An 18,290-nucleotide genomic window follows, 5' to 3' on the forward strand; every position below is an offset into this window, starting at 1 on the left:
ATGTCTATTATTTGTATTGTACAATAACCCAAACTAAGAGCGGAGGTAGAGATGAAGTTTGTGTGAAGCAGCATTAACTGCGACCTGCCCTAAGATAATGAAAACATTGTACACAAGCTGTTTACATGTAAATGAACACAGTGCGATGCTTCACTCTGAAATGCACTGCACATATATTTATTTTATTAACTCGCAGAGCAGACTAATTTTGACGTGAATTAGGGGTGTGACGAGACTGTTAGCTCATGAGATGAGACACAAGACTAAGTTCACGAGGATGAGACAAGATTTTTGCACAGTATTTTTAAGAATTCCTTGATGAAATACGTGACTATAAAAATAGTCTGCAGCTGCATTTGAATTGTTTTAACTAATCATCTTGTAATGTCATTTCAGTTCTGCTTTCTGAGTATGAATTATCATATGCAGTAAAAAAACAATACTCAAGCACTGTAAAAGGTTTTGCCTCAAACTCAACTGACTGACTTCTCTCCTGTATGATTTCACATGAGTCTCTTCATACCTTAGAACTGTACATGATTTATGACCTTGTACAACTTTTGACCTCCTAACTGAACTCAGAAATAAAAACAGTATAAATAAAAAATGAGTAAGTTTTCTCTTAGTCTTTTTAAGTGCAAACCATAATCAAAGTACTCTCTCGATATTCAGAGTGCAAATAGAGACCACATTTTTCTTCAAGCATGATACAGAGCTAAGAGATGCTTACAACTACACAGACCAGTGTAAGATAGCATTTATATTGGGAGATATTTGCATGCATCAGGGAGAAGCTTTCAAAATCCAGGGCCTTGAAATCGTGTTTGGATGCCCCCTTGCGTTTTATTTTCGCTTTCGCTCGTACGTCAGACGCTTAGGCTCTGTTGTGCAACAAATCCTGAATCTTGTCAGCCATCTTGTCACTTACCCTCGTCGTGTGATCAGTGAACTGATTCCTGCTGCACTGTGTACCACTCTTGTGTTGGATGAGCTTGATGGAATTGAAGCGACCGTTATCCAACTGAATTAAATGGTTTTTATTTCTATAAAAAGCAAAACGACAGTGGAGGCGTAATGTAAATGTAGCGGTGGCATAGTCTATCCTAGTAATTTCACTCTCACACTCCATCATAGCAATATCGCGGACTCGCAAGACAGCTTTTCACCTCGACGAGAAATGTCGTCACATTTTAATCTTCCGAGATCTCGTGGCAAGAGATCTCATCACACTCCTAGCTTTAATCCATATTGCCATTTCTATTTTATTTCAATTAATTGTTCAGTCATATGTCTCTGGTCTCGAGATATTGCATCATTCCCTCCTTCAATGCAAGTCTATGGGATTTTTGTTTTGTTTTGTTTTGTTTAAACGTATGCCAAAAGAAAATCATAAGTCTGATCCCTTAATAGCAGCTCTGTCCTCAAGCCACATGATTTGATGAATCATTCATGTCTGTAGCACAAACAGTTCTGAAAAAAAAAAATATTGTTTAAAACTTATGGTTAGGGTTAGAGTGCATCAAGCTTTTCCGTCCATATAAATGTGTTATTAGGTGGTATTTTAAATGAATAGATAATGTATATAAATACATGTTGTGAAATACATGGTTGTGGAAGACTCCTCTAACCGCAGTTCCTTCTCTTCCAGGTGTGGCTCTCTGTCTGGAGCTACTGACCTCAGCCCTGCTGTCATGGCCTCAGCCCTCACACCATGCAGAAAGCACCCCTCCTAACCCTCATACCTCACACACACTCACATCACACTTCACCACACACGCGCACAGCCATGATGACCACCTCCCACATGAACGGATATGTGACAGAGTCAGACGGCGGTGGAGGGAGCGGCGGAGGCACTGACATCTTGGAGGAGGTGGTTCAGAGACACAGGGAGATGGCGGTGGACTGCCCCAGCGAGCTGGGTGCTCGCACCCTGCCCGTCAGACGCAGCGCCCAGCTTGGAAAGGATCCGTCAGCAGCAGGAGGACCGCAGGAGACGAGAGGAAGAGGGCCGCAACCGGCAGGAACTCGACCTCAACTCGTCCATGCGCCTCAAGAAACTCTCCCAGAATCCCAAAGTGGGCATCGATAACCCCACCTTTGAGCAAATGGAAGGTCCCGGTGGCTCCATAGGTGGTCTGCAGAGCCTCACCGCACCACCAGCTTTACTAGGTGGGTGTGATAAACTGCTAATGAGCATTTGTTTCCAAAGATCGCCACTATAAACCCTCCCATGACGTGCAGAGCAAGCAGCGGGATTGTTTGTGGGTTATTAGAGCCTACTTATTGAGTCATGGTGCCTATGTGGGTGATACAAGTTTAAATTTGGCTTGCAACATTTCCAGTTTTCAATTCCTTTTTCTTCTCCTCATTGTTTCTGTCTTCTGTCCATTAGTGATAGACTGACTTTTTTGTTAAGTACAACTAATAAAAATCATCAGTCATTTTCATTAATTGAAATAAAATAAAATAAAATATCAATATTAGATAAACTTGAATGAAAATTAGAAATGTTGAAGTACAAAATCACTAAAACAGAAACAAAGCTACATAGAAATGAAAAAAATAAATTACTAAAAAATGAAATTACTAAAACAGAAACAAAGCTAAATGGAAATGAAAAAAATACTAAAAATAGCAAATTACTAAAACAGAAACAAAAATAAATAGAAATTAAAAAATGTAAATTACTAAAAAATAACAAAATTGACTAAAACTAAAATAGAAACAAAGCTAAATAGAAATACATTTCTAAAAAAAATAACAATTACTAAAACAGAAACAGCTAAATAGAAATGAAAGAAATTGAATTACTAAAAAATGAAATTACTAAAACAGAAACAAAGCTAAATAGAAATGAAAAAAATTAATTACTAAAAAATAGCAAATTACTAAAACAGAAACAAAAATAAATAGAAATTAAAAAATTTAATTACTAAAAAATAACAAAATTACTAAAACTAAAATAGAAACAAAGCTAAATAGAAATAAATAAATTTCTAAAAAATAACAATTACTAAAACTAAAACAGAAACAGCTAAATAGAAATGAAAAAAATTGAATTACTAAAAAATGAAATTACTAAAACAAAGCTAAATAGAAATGAAAAAAAAAATTACTAAAAAATAGCAAATTACTAAAACAGAATCAAAAATAAATAGAAATTAAAAAAATAAATTACTAAAAAATAACAAAATTACTAAAACTAAAATAGAAACAAAGCTAAATAGAAATAAATTTCTAAAAAATAACAATTACTAAAACTAAAACAGAAACAGCTAAATAGAAATGAAAAAATTTTAATTACTAAAAAATGAAATTACTAAAACATAAACAAAGCTAAAAAGAAATGAAAACATTAAATTGCTAAAAAAAAAAACATACTAAAACAGAAACAGTAGAAATGAAAAAATTTAATTACTAAAAAAAAGTTGCTAAAACATTTGAAGTGGATCAAAAAAGTTCATCAACTTTGAAAGGTTTTGATCCACTTGAAATGTTGACTACTGTAAATCTAAATTGAAGGTGTAGAAGTAAAAGCTATTTCAAAATATTACATGCTATAATAGTCTGTAAATAATACTAAAAAAAACTGCACAATATGCAGTGACATTCAGACTTTTTGAAATATCTAAGTGACCACATAGTGTCCAAGAATTGAATAGTCATCCACTGCTCTCCACAGTCTCATCAAATAAAAAGTGACAAAAAGCAAGGAACATTTATGGTAATGTGAGGTTGAATCTGAATCCGAGTAACTGAAGGGCACTTGACTGCTAAAATCAGCATGCATGAGTGAAGTCATTCTTAGAGGAGGCAAAGAGCCGTGTTTCTGATGACTAAGAGTGTTCAAGAGCCAAAGAGCCACTGGACTTGAAACTAAATGGGGACAAAAGTCCATTTATATGCCCCATTATTTTAATATCCTTTTTAGCTGATTTTTTTCAATCTGTTTTTCACCTTTCTTTGCTTTCCTCAACAAGACAACCTCATACTCCGTCTCTTTAGCTCCTCTCTGCATGAAGCCTCTCACAGGAATTTAATTCTTCAGATCAGACAGTCACACACATGCTCAGCTCCTCCAGTGAATTCTTGGTTTTGAATAGATCTCCATTAGGGGAAATCCAGCATGCATGGCAAGGAAGAACGAAGTGAGTTACTGTGCAAATGAGAGGGGCACTTGGAGTTTCTGCTGAAAGTCATGGCCGAGGGATGTGTGTGAGTGGAATTCCTCAGGGAGGGAGAAGAGGACCATCAGAGGGGGAGGTTAATTAAAAAGCCTTTTATGAAACATTCTGACCCAGACCGCTCTTGCTGTACTGTTTTCTTCGGTTTTCCTTTTTGTTTGTGTTCCAGTTCATCTCTCTGCAATGTTTGTCACGCTCTCCCTATGCTGTTTTGGGACGGTCCAAAACTCTTTGTGGCACTAAATTGTCCGTAAAATACATCCTGTCGAGGACAAAGCAAAGGCAACATTTAAGATATTTGATTTGCCCACTAATACCTCTATTAGCCACCCACTTAGACATTACACACCACACAAAGAAAACACACCCACGTCTCACTCCTATTGTGTCTTGCCATTCTCTCATTGTGGCATCAGACACTATAAAGGAGAATTACAGCATAGCTGAAACTTGGTTCGTCAAGGACAACACTAGAATAGCTGAATTACATCTGTGATTTACTCAAACGTTGTGTGGTGTGGATGACGAACAATAAAAAGGCTCAATGGGGGGAGTCTTTGTGAGAGGCCATGTCACCAGTTTTCCGGGTGAATGATTCAGAGGTATGTACTGTTGTTCCTCGGTCAAGTCATTGTTTCTTCTGGGTTTTTTTTTTTTGTTGTTGTTTGTTTGTTTGTTTTGGGGTTTTTTTTTACAGGCAGGGTGTTGAGTGATCTGAAAAGCACACCTGAGACTAAACTTGTGGTTGGTTTTATACTTTCAGAGCTGGAGGACCTGTTGATGTCCCTCAAGCAGGTGCAGCATAATTTAAATGACTCTCAGAGTCAAGAGGACGTGGAGCTGGTTCTACAGCTGGTCCAGAAGCCTGACTTCCAGAAAGCCTTCAACATTCACAACGCCGTGGCCCACTATATGAACCGGCCCAGCCCTCCCTACCCCCTGACGGACCACGCACAGAGCCTCGCGCAAGAGGTGAGCGGCACTTTGCTACATACATGGATCGAGGAGTGCCTTTCAAAGTCAAAATGTTAGGATGAGCAGGAAACATGTATAAGGGTCATTGACGAATAAGGTTTTTAAAGTGTAAAAAAACATAATGGAGATATAATTAATTTTGAAGGTTTATTAAGCGGTAACAATGAGATTGTGTGGGGTTTTTTTTTTTGTTTTTTTTTAATCAATTAACACTGCTTTTGTCTTTTTTTTTTGTTTTGTTTTGTTTTTTTTACAATATGGACAAAATTTGTCACCAGAAAAGTCATTCAGTTTTACTGAATCACACTTTTGGTTATACTGAATGATGATATGAAGAGTTTGGTTCCAAAACGCAATAATTCCATTTTGATTAATTTGAGTAAAAAGGTGTTTTCTTTACCAAGAAAGTGGTAAGATGAAAACCACTATTTTCTGTTTCAAACTTTCACATAGCATCTTTTGGTTATAAAAACAAGTTCAAATCTACATTTTGATTTTAAAAGTTTATTATAAAAACATGTTATTTTTTTTCCCCAAAATGCAATAAATCCATGATACTTTTTTTTCAAAATGCAATTAATCCATCAATATAAAAGTTATTTTTCAAATTGAAAATACACAACAAAGTAAGTTGATTCACACATATATGACAGAGTCTAAACTTTGCCAATATTTATCTTATGTACAGACATTTTACTAAAAATACATTCAGCCGTCCCTCCCAAAATGAATTCAACGGGTCATCTTGTTAATGTTATAAATTATTTGTCATTACCGATTAAAGAGTATCTTGCGCCACCGCACTGTTAAATAAACACATTTGCCAAGTACATTGTTATTAAAATCGGCTTTTTAAAAGCCTTCAATGTTTACAGTGGGTGGAATGGTGCGCTGTGATTGGTTGAGAGCAGATATATCGCGTTTTGGAGAAAAAGGAGACTGGCGTTTGTCGCATTTTGGAAAGAAAGGGAGGGAACATGACAGAATAACACGACGGATATCGCATTTTGCGCAAAATTAATAAATGACTTTTCAATACTGACCATATACAATACTGATTTTGGTGGAAACTCGATTTTTTTGAAAATGGCGTTTATCGCGTTTTGGAACCAAACTCTTCATATCTTTAAACAATGCTAACAGGCTGATTTCTAGCTAGTTAGCAAAAGGACAATCAAACATTTTATATTCAGTACAAGTTTTTTAAAATAATTACAACATTTTCCATGTTTTATAGCAGTTGTACCGAATGACCTGATGTTTCGGGACATGCGTATGAGCAAGTGAAAACATGAATTTTTCAAATAGTTAAAGAGAGAGTTAGTTACTTTGCTTCACAGCCTTGTGGTCCTTTGCAGGTGTCTGAATGATGTCACATCCTGTCACATGATAATGACCGCATGACTTGATCCAAAATGGTCCCTTTTATATTGGTTACTCCGAATGAATGACATCAATGAAATTCATTTTTCCAGACATTCTTTCTCATAACAAAGCAACGACTTCTACACATAATTTTAATTGTTGATATGTGATGTTATATAATCATGCCAGAATAAAAAATATATATACATTTATTACATTTTAAGATATTTTAAGCACAAATGAAGTGGCTGTATTGGCCTTTGGACGGTTAAACCAAATGACCTTTTCACACTTCAAAATCTTTAAAATACTTTTATATGTAGCAAAATATATAATTAAAAACTTTTGGTTTCAATAAAAGAGATCTAGTACTACCTTAAATACTTCAGATGTCATATCTTTGTTTTTTATTATTATTAATGCCTTTGGACCAAAAAATGACCCGACACATAAATTAATACGGATGCTGCAAACATAAGAAATGACACATAAAGCCCTAACCTAAAAAGGTACAAAGCTGTCACTGGGGCAGAACCCTAAGATACAAAAGCTAAAAGGTAGATGAAGAAATACATTATCATGCAAAACTTTGGGGTCAGCAAGATTTATTTTTGTAAGAAAGTAATACATTTATTCAGCAATGATGCATTAAATTAAACTTTGCCATCACAGGAATAAATTACATTTTAAAATATATTAAATTAGAAAATTGTAAATTGTAATTACATTTTGCTGTAATAATAATTTCATATTATATTACTATAATAATATTTTAAAATATTACTGTTTTTCCTGTACTTTTGATCAAATAATTGCAGCCTTGATGAACATAAGAGATTTCTTTCAAAACCATAAATTTTGCTGACCCCAAACTTTTGAACGGTAGTGTATTTTGACCCATGAAGAGACAAACTCTCTGCAGCTGTGAAGCACAACAGCTTCAGACCTGATATGATGCTTGCACTTTATTACTTTTTTTAGAAGCAGAGAGAGGTGAAATTACACATTGCAAAATGTGTGTGCTATTGTTAACTATTCATTTGTTGATGCTTCTATTATATCGATTGAATCTGTAACACAGCCTGGAAATCAGTTGGCATCAAAGAACAATTCGGGACTATTTGTTTCCTGTTGTATTGAATGATTCTGTCAACAACACAGATTCAGTTCAGTATTGTAGTCATACAGTCATTTGACAGTGATAAGCTGTCAGTGCATTTCTGCATGTGGGTGCACGTATGTTGTGGTATCAACAAGTGGTTAGTAAGCTGATGGAACATTACTGTAGTGATTAGTTAACACACCCCACCCAACTCTAAAAATAGAGTGATTACACCACTCTCAGGCTCCTGGTTAAGGGATTAGTTCACTCCAGACTTAAAATTTCTTATATGTTTTTCTTTCTTCAGTCGAAAAGAAATTGAAGGTTTTTGAGGAAAACATTCCAGGATTTTTCTCCATATAGTGGACTTCAACAGTTACCAACGGGTTGAAGGTCCAAATTGCAGTTTCAGTGCAGCTTCAAAGAGCTCTACATGATCCCAGGCGAGGAATAAGGGTCTTATCTTTGGTGGTGGTTGAGGAGATTCCCCCTTCAATATGTAAATCGCTTTGAGTGTCCAGAAAAAGCGCTATATAACATTTTTATTATTATCTAGCAAAATTAATGTTATTTTCTAAAAATTTAATTAAAAAAATGTATATAATTTTTAACCACAAATACTCATCTTGTACTAGCTATTCAATGCATGTCCATGTCTTCGCGCATTATGTAATCACGTTGGAAAGGTCACGCGTAACTTAGGCACGGCACAGTAGGGTAGGGGGGAAAACTCCATCTCTGTTTCTCCTCCAGCTTCAAAATCATCCGACATCGTTGTTTTACCCTTTTTTATGTAGCGGGCGTTTCACTTAGTCTTTGCACATTCGCTTTGTAAACACCGGGTCGGTACTTCCGCCTATCTCACTCGTGACCTTTCCAACGTGATTATGTAATGTGTGTAGTCATGGAACGCGCATCACAGAGCTAGTGCAAGACGAGCATTTGTGGTTAAAAAGTATATCAATTTTTATTTTCTTTTTTTTGTTTTAGAAAATGATTGATCGTTTCGCTAGACAATACCCTATAGTATATGGAGAAAAATCCTTGAATGTTTTCCTCAAAAACCTTAATTTCTTTTCGACTGAAGAAAGAAAGACAAACATCTTAGTTGACATGGGGTGAGTAAATTATCAGGAAATTTTAATTCTGGAGTGAACTAATCCTTTAACCACCTCTGTTCCATATTACCAACATACCTGTAACCAGAGTAGAAAAAATTAAAACATGCACATTGACAACATTTAGTTTGTCTGTTCATATGTATAATTGAGATATAATCATGCTGTGTCAATGCCATTTGACTAATCATAGGAAAATTACGTCATGACAGTGCGATTGCCTGATGGCACAACTGACATTTGTAGCTGCCCAAATGATTGAGTATGTGCACAAATGATTGGTGAAAAGGCTCTTTAGTTGGAGTCACTCTTGTGTGAAGTGCTAATGAGAGCCTGATATACTCATGGTTGTTGTTTTTGGTTCTCTCAGGACAATACCAGACAGAGATCTGCCTTGTCCTCCGTATTCATTAAGACCCAGATCCACTGACCTGTGCTTTGCTCTCACAGTAATACTCTCTCTCATGGGACAGAGGCAGTGTGGACAGCCTATTCAAATGTGGGCACATCTCATACAGTGCTCATCAAGAGCTTGAAATGTTATTTCATCTTCTCATAAATACTGTTTTTCTCCAATAATGTCCCTTTATACTACATGTTCTATATCCGTAAATTATTTAAACATGGTAGAGTGCAATGACTTGTATCTGTAGGAGCGTTTCAGAAATCTCTTCGAGGCCCCCATTTTTTTGAACCCATGATACAAAGCTGTACTGTGTTTATAAAAACCTAAAGGAAACCTGCTGAAATCACTACCTCTACTTTATGGTACTTTGTTAAAGGGATAGTTCACCCAAAAATGTATATTATCCCATGATTTACTCACCCTCAAGCCATCCTAGGTGTATATGACTATCTTCTTGCAGACAAACACAATCAGAGTTAAATATCTTGGCTCTTCCTAGCTTTATAATGGTAGTGAAAGGGACTCGAGATTTTGAAGCCCAAAAAGTGCATCTATTCATCATAAAAGTAATCCACTCGGCTCCAGGGGGTTAATAAAGGCCTTCTGAAGTGAAGCTGATAGGTTTTTGTAAGAAAAAAAAAATACACTTGAAAACTACAATAACTAGCTTCCGGCAATGGCTGTACAAGAGTCAAGTTCCAGCGGGAAGTGTGCCCTCTGACCTGACGTATGAACTATTGACGAAGTGCAGAGGATAGAGCAAAACAAAACACCGTTCAAAAATTAGAGGTCTAAAACGAGAGAGAAATGTTGGAGGATTTTGATATAAGAGAAGAGGAGCTTGAGTTTGTTGCACAGCCCTATTACTTTGAACCAATTGTGTTCATCTGAAAAAATATAGTCATGTATACCTTGGATGCTTTAGGGCAAGTAAATCATTCATTTTTGGGTGAACCTATGCCTTTAACAACATCGCTGTAGTAGTTGTGTTGTATTTATGTGATGACCTGATTGATGATTGTTGAATCTGTCCTCACAGGTCGAGGTCATGATGCACAACAGCTCACAGAAGGATGGACTTGAGCTAAGCAACCTGCTCACGACGCCTCACGTGCAGGTCTGTCACCATCACATGTACACACATCCTCACATTCCCCCATATCTCCCTTTATGCTGCTGAAATCACAATCCTTGTCCGAGGGCCTGAGCTCTTTGAACTCTATAACATGACGTTAAGGTCAGACTCATGTCTACTCTGTAGAACTCAGTGGCTTTCATCCTGAATATAAACCATCATCTCTGGCTCTCTCTATATCCTCCAGGCACTTATGATGGCCCATGACAGTGTGGCTGAACAAGAGATGCAGCTGGAGCCACTTGTTTCTTCTGTCAGTGCAAGTGAGACTCTCACCCAGTGGGGCGGGGAGACTGTCAAAATCGTGCGGATTGAGAAAGCCAAGGACATCCCATTGGTGAGGACGTTCTTTCACTGCCTCTCCTCAGCAAATTATGTACCTCTTGACTTTTGACTCATGTTTAGCTTAATGTGCATGTATTTATACAGGGAGCGACTGTTAGAAACGATATGGACAGCGTGGTCATCAGCCGCATTGTGAAAGGAGGGGCGGCAGAACGCAGCGGCCTGCTGCACGAAGGAGACGAGATCCTGGAGATCAACGGTGTGGAAATCCGTGGCAAAGACGTCAACGAGGTCTTCGATATCCTGGTAATTAATTTTATAGAAAGAAGGCAGGAAGAAGAAAAAGATGTAAAAGTCTATTAGGTTTCTGATTTTAAAACATTAAAAAGAATAGTTCACCCTCAAGCCATTCTAGGTGTATATGACTATCTTCTTTCAGACGAACACAATCGAAGTTATATTAAAAAATATCTTGGCTCTTCTAAGCTTTATAGTGGTAGTGAATGGGGCTCGAGATTTTGAAGCCCAAAAGTGCATCCATCCATCCTAAAAGTAATCCATACAGCTCCAGGGGGTTAATAAAGACCTTCTAAAGTGAAACAATGCGCTTTTGTAAGAAATATCTATATTTAAAACTTTATAAACTATAATAACTGGCTTCCGGCAATGGCCGTCTAGTTCGGGCGGAAGCACAGAGGATTGAACAAAACACTGGTCACAAATTAGAAATCTAAAATGATAATTTTTAAAGAGAAATGATGGAGGATTTCGATATAAGAGAAGAGGAGCTTTGTTGCCCAGCACTATTTGTTTGAACTGGGTCAGGGGTCGACGGAAAAGTTTTAAATATGGATATTTTTCTCACAAAAACATATCGACACTTAGCTTTAGAAGGCCTTTATTAGCCTCCTGGAACCATGTGGATTACTTTTATGAGTGGATGCACTTTTTTTGGGCTTCTTGAGCCCCATTCAATACCATTATTTAAGCTTGGAAGAGCCAAGAAATTTTTTTTAATATATCTCTCATTGTGTTCGTCTGAAAGAATATAGTCATATACACCTAGGATGGCTTGAGGGTGAGTAAATTATGGGATAATTTTCATTTTTGGGTGACCTATCCCTTTACGTTAACAAAATAATGGTTTTCTGAATGGTTTATGTTGCTGTATTCACAGGCGGACATGCATGGCGTACTCAGTTTTGTTCTCATCCCCAGCGCGCAGATCAAACCACCTCCCATTAAAGAGACTGTGGTGAGGCCTTCAGTCAGAACTGAATTAATTGTTGCTTAAATGAAGCAGTGCAAAAATAAAACTAATCAATGATTAAACCAATATCCCACCCAGATGCACGTGAAGGCGCATTTTGACTACGACCCCTCAGATGACCCCTACGTGCCGTGCCGAGAGCTCGGCCTGTGCTTTCAGAAGGGAGACATCCTCCACATAATCAGCCAGGATGACCCCAACTGGTGGCAGGCCTACAGAGATGGGGATGAAGACAACCAGCCTCTTGCTGGCCTGGTCCCTGGTACACTATCTCACATAATATTCTGTGGATCCAGATCTGCGTTTAAATATTTCTAACTAGTTTTTTGACATTACCTTTAATACTTGCATGTCTTTTTCTCATTTGATTGTCCAGGCAAAAGTTTCCAGCAGCAGAGAGAGGCAATGAAGCAAACCATAGAGGAGGATAAAGAGCCTGAGAAGTCAGGTTAGGGTCGCAGCGCTCATGCACACTCCTAAGCACATACGTGCACAGCTCTTCATTCTCATTAACGCTCATCTTCTGTTGTCAGGAAAACTCTGGTGTGCTAAAAAGAACAAGAAGAAGCGAAAGAAGATGCAATACAATGCTAACAAAAATGATGGTGAGTCTCTTCCGACAAATATTGGAATGCAAGTGTACGTGCTGAGAGGTCTTAAAAGGTCTTAAAAGTACTTAAAATTTGTGCAATTAGTGCAAAAAATTTACATTGCACACTTCATGCATCCCCTAGCTTATGCATAAAAAAAAACCAATGTATACTTTGGGCTTAAAGTGTTTCTTCTTGCTCTGCAGATTTTGATAACGAGGAGATTCTCACATATGAAGAGATGGCACTGTACCACCAGCCAGCCAATCGCAAACGGCCCATCGCTCTAATCGGCCCACCGAACTGTGGGCAAAATGAGCTCAGACAAAGACTCCTCTCAAGTGAGCCGGACAGGTTTGCTGGCGCTGTTCCTCGTAAGTGTCTGAAAACTCCCTTTTAATTGTTGTTTATCAGCTTATTTTACTGTAAAGTCCTGAACAAGAAACTCTCTTTGCCACAGACACCACACGAAGCCGTCGTGATATTGAGGTCAATGGCCGCGACTACCACTTTGTGTCCCGTCAGGCTTTTGAGATGGACTCTGCGGCAGGGAAGTTCATAGAGTCCGGAGAGTTTGAAAAGAACCTCTACGGTACCAGCACAGACTCGGTCCGACAGGTCATCAACACGGGCAAAATCTGCCTTCTGTGTGTTCACACTCAGGTGAGATGGATCTCTTCAGAAACAGCAGGATCCTGCAGGATTTGCAGGATTTGGCACACCTGCACACTTACACCTGCCTGGATGTTTCTAGCAATCTTGAAGATCTTGATTAGTAGTGTTATCAAAAGTACAGACTTCGGTACCAAGTTGGTACTGAAATTTAAAAAATGTATTGCTTTGAGCGCTGTTGAGCAGATTCGTAAACACCTCTGATTGGCCATTGTGTTCAGGTGCTCATCAGATATGTCTGTGATTGGCTACAATGATCAACACTTTAAAAACATGTTGTAAATAGACATCAATGACGCTCTTCACCAAACGCTTGCACAGATAAACACGGAAGCGTTTGAAACCAGGCATCTATCAGTGAGCCGGTCCACTGATAGATGCCTGCTTTCAAATGCTCCCACTCCTGCATTCAAAACACTTTCTAACACATCCGTGTGCTTTCACACGCTACCGTGCGTTGATCATTGTAGCCAATCACAGACATATCTGTTGAGTGTGTGAACACAATGGCCAATCAGAGGTGTTTACGATTCCGCTCAACAGCGCTCAAAGCAGCACATTTTTTTAATTTCAGCAACACTATTGATTAGCTGGCTCAGGTTGTGTTTAATTAGGATTGGAGCTAAACTTTTCTGAAAGATGGCCCCCTAGGAGCACGCTTTCCTAGCATTTTTGCAAAGCAAGTACTATGTGCATTTCATTTAGAAATCGTGTTACTCACTACTTTCTTCTCTCTTTTTAGTCTTTAAAGGTGTTGCGCAGCTCGGACCTCAAGCCCTACATCATCTTCATCGCTCCTCCATCCCAGGAGAGATTGAGAGCCCTCTTAGCTAAAGACAACAAAAACCCAAAGGTAAACATCGGCCCTAAAGAATCAACTCTTAGGGGCCATTCACACGTAATGTGTCATTGCATTCCACCATGCTGATTTTCCATTGTTGTTCTATGTAAGCATGCGCTAGTCCAGTGGTTCCCAAACTGGGGTACGTGACGTGACAAAAGGGGGTACGCGAACAAAATGAGTAGTTCATTTAATTCTACCTTAAAATAATATTAAAATCGAGCATGTATTTCTAACTGCCAAAATGTCGTAAATCTAGTACATTTAGATTAACTCATCATTTGAAGTCAAAAATGACTGTATCCACACAAGCATGGCATGCATATGATAGACTGCGTAGACTGCAAGCTGCCTTAAATCGCGCTAAATTACTGCCGTTCTCGACAATGCACCTTTGTAAAAGTGGGGAATTTAGCACTTACTCGCATGAAGAACAAATACAGACACAGATAATGGATTAATTTCGATTTAAGACTCAAACTTTCTCCGATACAAAAAAACATCTTGTATTTAATGATGATAACGAGCAAGAATGCAATTGTTCCCAAATATCCACATGACTGCAAACATGACATTATACAACAGGTCAATAAATAAAACGTACATTTTAAACACAGTACTGTCATATTTACTCTATTTTGCAATGAAATAATAGTTCTAACGAAAACCACAGCAGAACTACAACACACGTCTGTGTTTCGCGAACAATTCTGCGGCTTTGAATCGTGAATTGTGAGAGTCAGTGAGTCAATGATTCATTCACAGCCACTTGTTTCGTTACTGAATGAATGACTCGATGACTCACTCATAAAAACAGTGACTTGCTGCCACCTACTGGCGGTTTTAGTTTAATATTTAAAAGTTTTACTTAATTTTACCAACATTGCAAATTTCTCTATTGAACATTTTTTTTATTTAAAACATTATAAAATAAATAAAGTTATTCATAAAGGTAAAAAAATGCACTGGAAAATCAATTTAGGGGGCAAATTTTGTCCCTTAATGGTAAAGGTGTGACTGCAGTCGAAGTGGAAGAGAGGGGGTACGCGGAAGGGTGGTAATCCCTTCAGGGGGTACTCCAAGCTAAAAAGTTTGGGAACCACTGCGCTAGTCGAATGTCATGATGTACTCGTGTCATCTCGAGACCTTGGCTGTGTTTAAAAGCTGAATAATGCTGCCTTCACAGGCGGCATACAGAAGTCTGAATCCAATGATCGTGTCACATCCTGTCAACTGAGATACCTTCGATTGATACATTTGATGACAGTTGAGCTGAAAAAATAAAGATGATCGTCTGAGAAATCAGTATTGTAATTATTAAATAATTTTTTTGTACATAATTAAACTTTTATGCTGCTTCAGAAGTCTGTCCGAAATCAGTATCGTGTGGTACCTTCGTGTGCAAACGCTGCTTGCAAAGTCATTGCCTGATATGTCAGTGAGGGAACAAGTCAGTTGCCTAAGCTTTCTGATGCAGCCCTTGTTTCATTATGTCAATAACATGGCGAATCGGCCCAAGTAACCCCAACGGCGTCCGACTAGAGCCAAAGGTGCACTGGCCTTGTGACAACACATCCACTCCCATTCTCATGGTTTCACACCCTTGTTGTTCTTTTTCATTTTAGCCCGAGGAGCTGAGAGACATTATCGAGAAGGCCCGGGAGATGGAGCAGAACTTCGGCCACCTGTTTGACGCCGCCATCGTGAACACTGACCAGGACAAGGCCTACCAGGAGCTGCTGCGTCTCATCAATAAACTAGACACTGAACCTCAGTGGGTCCCCTCGTCCTGGTTGCGCTGAGATGAACCCCACTCACAGCCACCCCTCAGCAGACGGATGTCAGTGAAGAGCAGACTGAATCGCACACTCTCGGGTTTCATAGAGTTGGCTCAATACCGCTGTTTTTACACTACAGGATTCGACACTAGATAAGGACACCACGCGCCCTCAGACCTGGACAGAAGTGTCTGTCTGCACTGCGCTGTCGGGAATGAGTTTTTATGTCATAATTTGTTTGATCATGGTGTGTTTTTGAGTCCGTTTACCCACATTCCAGTGAGAGAGTTACCAGCACTTGGTGCAGCAGTAGAATTAGGGCTTCTATACTGCTTTTGATAACTATTTATGATTGTAAATATTCTCTATGTATTTTTAAAGTTTTTGGACAAATGTGGAGATGGGTTTGCGTTGTGGGAAAGCAGCGAGGCACCGTTTTAAAAGTCCAATGAGATATTCAGACTTCAGAACACTTTGGGCTCCCTGACATTATTAGTGGACAACGACGTTCGTACATTCTGTTCTTTCCTCTTCTCACCCTTAACCTCTGATGTGAGTTCAGTGCCCATTGTGTCTGAACAACTCTTTCAAGACACTAAAAGGGATAACTGTTGAAGCGACTGATGCCTTCTATCCTTGTGGCGCTGCCTTGGTGTTCCTATGACAGAGTTCGACAGTAAACTTCAGGTTTTTTGAGAGTTTCCTAGGCCACTTCTGAACACAGCTGCAACATGTAAGTGGCTACATTTAAGTCTATGCTCTCTGTCTCAGTATTCACACGCACTTCCAGCACTCAGAAGTGTAACCAGTATTGTAAACAGTATTTGACAGCAATACAATGAGGTTCACCATCTGAGCGTCAGCACGGCCTAGTCTTAGTCAATGCTTCTGCACAATTTAAAATGTTTCCTTCGTGGTTTGTTTTTGATTGGATTTGAAGGTTCTGTGTTGTGTTTTACCCATTTCAACATGAGCAAAGGGCTTGTGTTTTAACTTATGGTGATGCTTTACATTATTAGGGTCTCATGAAACTTGAGAAGAACATGTCCTGGTCATATTTCACCCTAAATCAGAAAGAAAGAAAGAAAATTATGGGCTTTCATTCAGCGTTGTGATATTAACAATTAAGCGTTTTTTCCTCAATTCTCATCAACGTAATACAAAAAAATGAGAAATAGATGAACTTCATCAAATATTTATTGTACTGCCCTTAATTTGTGCTTATAAAATCATAGATTATATAGGTTTTATACTGTAATAGTCAAAATACTGTTCGATATCTGAATCACTTTTAATGACAACAGCAAAAAAAAAAAGTAAATGTCAAATATTTTACCAGTAATAAGAAAAAAAATGCTTAATTTTTGTGAAAATGATATGGTCCGAAAAATAGGCTCCATTTTCTTTATGCAATATATTTTTTTTTTTCCATGTGATTTTGGGGTGTAATTTCACCTGGATGTGTTTCATGAGATTCTCCCATTGGTTTTCCATGACTTTAAATGATCAAAAGTATGAAACATCAGCTCTGTGTTGAGGTGAGATTGTGTGTGTTGATTCATATGCTTGTGAATGCATGATTTTGGGGTGTGCGAGTGCAAATGCTGGAAGTAGAGAACACTTGATCTTGATGGACAGAAATCATCTGTGTGTGTGTGTATGATTGGTAACAACTCTTTTAAAGGAAGGACTGTCAGTTATTGCAGGCAAGTATTATCTCCAAAGCTGATTCAAGCACACACTGGGAGCAGCTTTACTGAGATTTGTTCTGCAGAACTGTTTTTATGTTATTTTTGTTTTTTCCTTAAGATAATCGATGTGTATTTAGAAAACAACCTGAATATTTTTTTAATGTACAGAATAGCTCAGCCACTAGGAAAACACACCGTTGAGGTTTTTACTCTTGTGCACTACAGTTTGGTTTGTGTTCTGAGTGTGGACGGAGCCGGTAACCCGCTGTGTCTCATGTGATCTAGTTACATGCCAGTCAACTGGAAGTAGAATTAATGAATGTAAAAGAAGAATCACCTTTCCTTCTCAACTGTTTTTGTATGAATTATACAAGTGAATTAAAGCCCAGATTAATAGTGTTTGTCTCTTGTTTTTTATGGATGTGATGGTAGTTGTGTTAGTTCATGAAGATTCAGTGCAAGCATTTTCTTTTTAATTCAAAACATCAGCTTTCCAGGTAAGTGAAAAAATAATGAAGGTGTTATGCCTCAACCTGTTAATTCCTAGAGTAGAACTGCGTTGGAAAACAAATTATGAATTAAAATACATTATAAAATATAGGGGCTGATTTTGGAGTTTAAGTCCCCCTATAGTCAATTTTATTCCTTAAAACTCATCTTTGATCATCAAAATGACACATTTAAACGTTTTTTTTTCCTTGGAAAAAATAAATGCCTTAAATAGCTTGAATGTAAGTCTTGACCCTTGCCTCATTTATTATATGCAGTTCTATGAATATGCAAATTAGCCCCGCCTCCGCTCACCAGTTCAGATATCCAGTCGTTGATGATCACACATTGACGTGATTGGTTACAAGGTGGTTTGTGACGTCTGA

The 18,290-nt window shown here is 38.1% G+C and overlaps 1 protein-coding gene across 1 annotated transcript in view; it reads left to right on the top strand.

The window, feature by feature from the left end:
- pals1a (protein associated with LIN7 1, MAGUK p55 family member a) overlaps positions 1-17,814 on the top strand; it is a 34,834-nt gene extending 17,020 nt beyond the window's left edge. Inside the window, 14 exon segments of the mRNA XM_048191870.1 lie at positions 1,649-1,957; positions 1,959-2,172; positions 4,951-5,159; positions 10,193-10,270; positions 10,476-10,625; positions 10,718-10,879; positions 11,751-11,828; positions 11,922-12,105; positions 12,220-12,291; positions 12,377-12,448; positions 12,640-12,807; positions 12,894-13,096; positions 13,848-13,958; positions 15,572-17,814. Coding sequence (XP_048047827.1) covers positions 1,712-1,957; positions 1,959-2,172; positions 4,951-5,159; positions 10,193-10,270; positions 10,476-10,625; positions 10,718-10,879; positions 11,751-11,828; positions 11,922-12,105; positions 12,220-12,291; positions 12,377-12,448; positions 12,640-12,807; positions 12,894-13,096; positions 13,848-13,958; positions 15,572-15,748 — 2,124 coding nt within the window. The 5' untranslated portion in view covers positions 1,649-1,711 and the 3' untranslated portion in view covers positions 15,749-17,814.
- The last annotated feature ends 476 nt before the right edge of the window (positions 17,815-18,290 follow it).

The sequence above is a fragment of the Megalobrama amblycephala genome, linkage group LG5 (assembly GCF_018812025.1).
Source record: "Megalobrama amblycephala isolate DHTTF-2021 linkage group LG5, ASM1881202v1, whole genome shotgun sequence".
In the NCBI taxonomy this organism is placed as follows: domain Eukaryota; kingdom Metazoa; phylum Chordata; class Actinopteri; order Cypriniformes; family Xenocyprididae; genus Megalobrama; species Megalobrama amblycephala.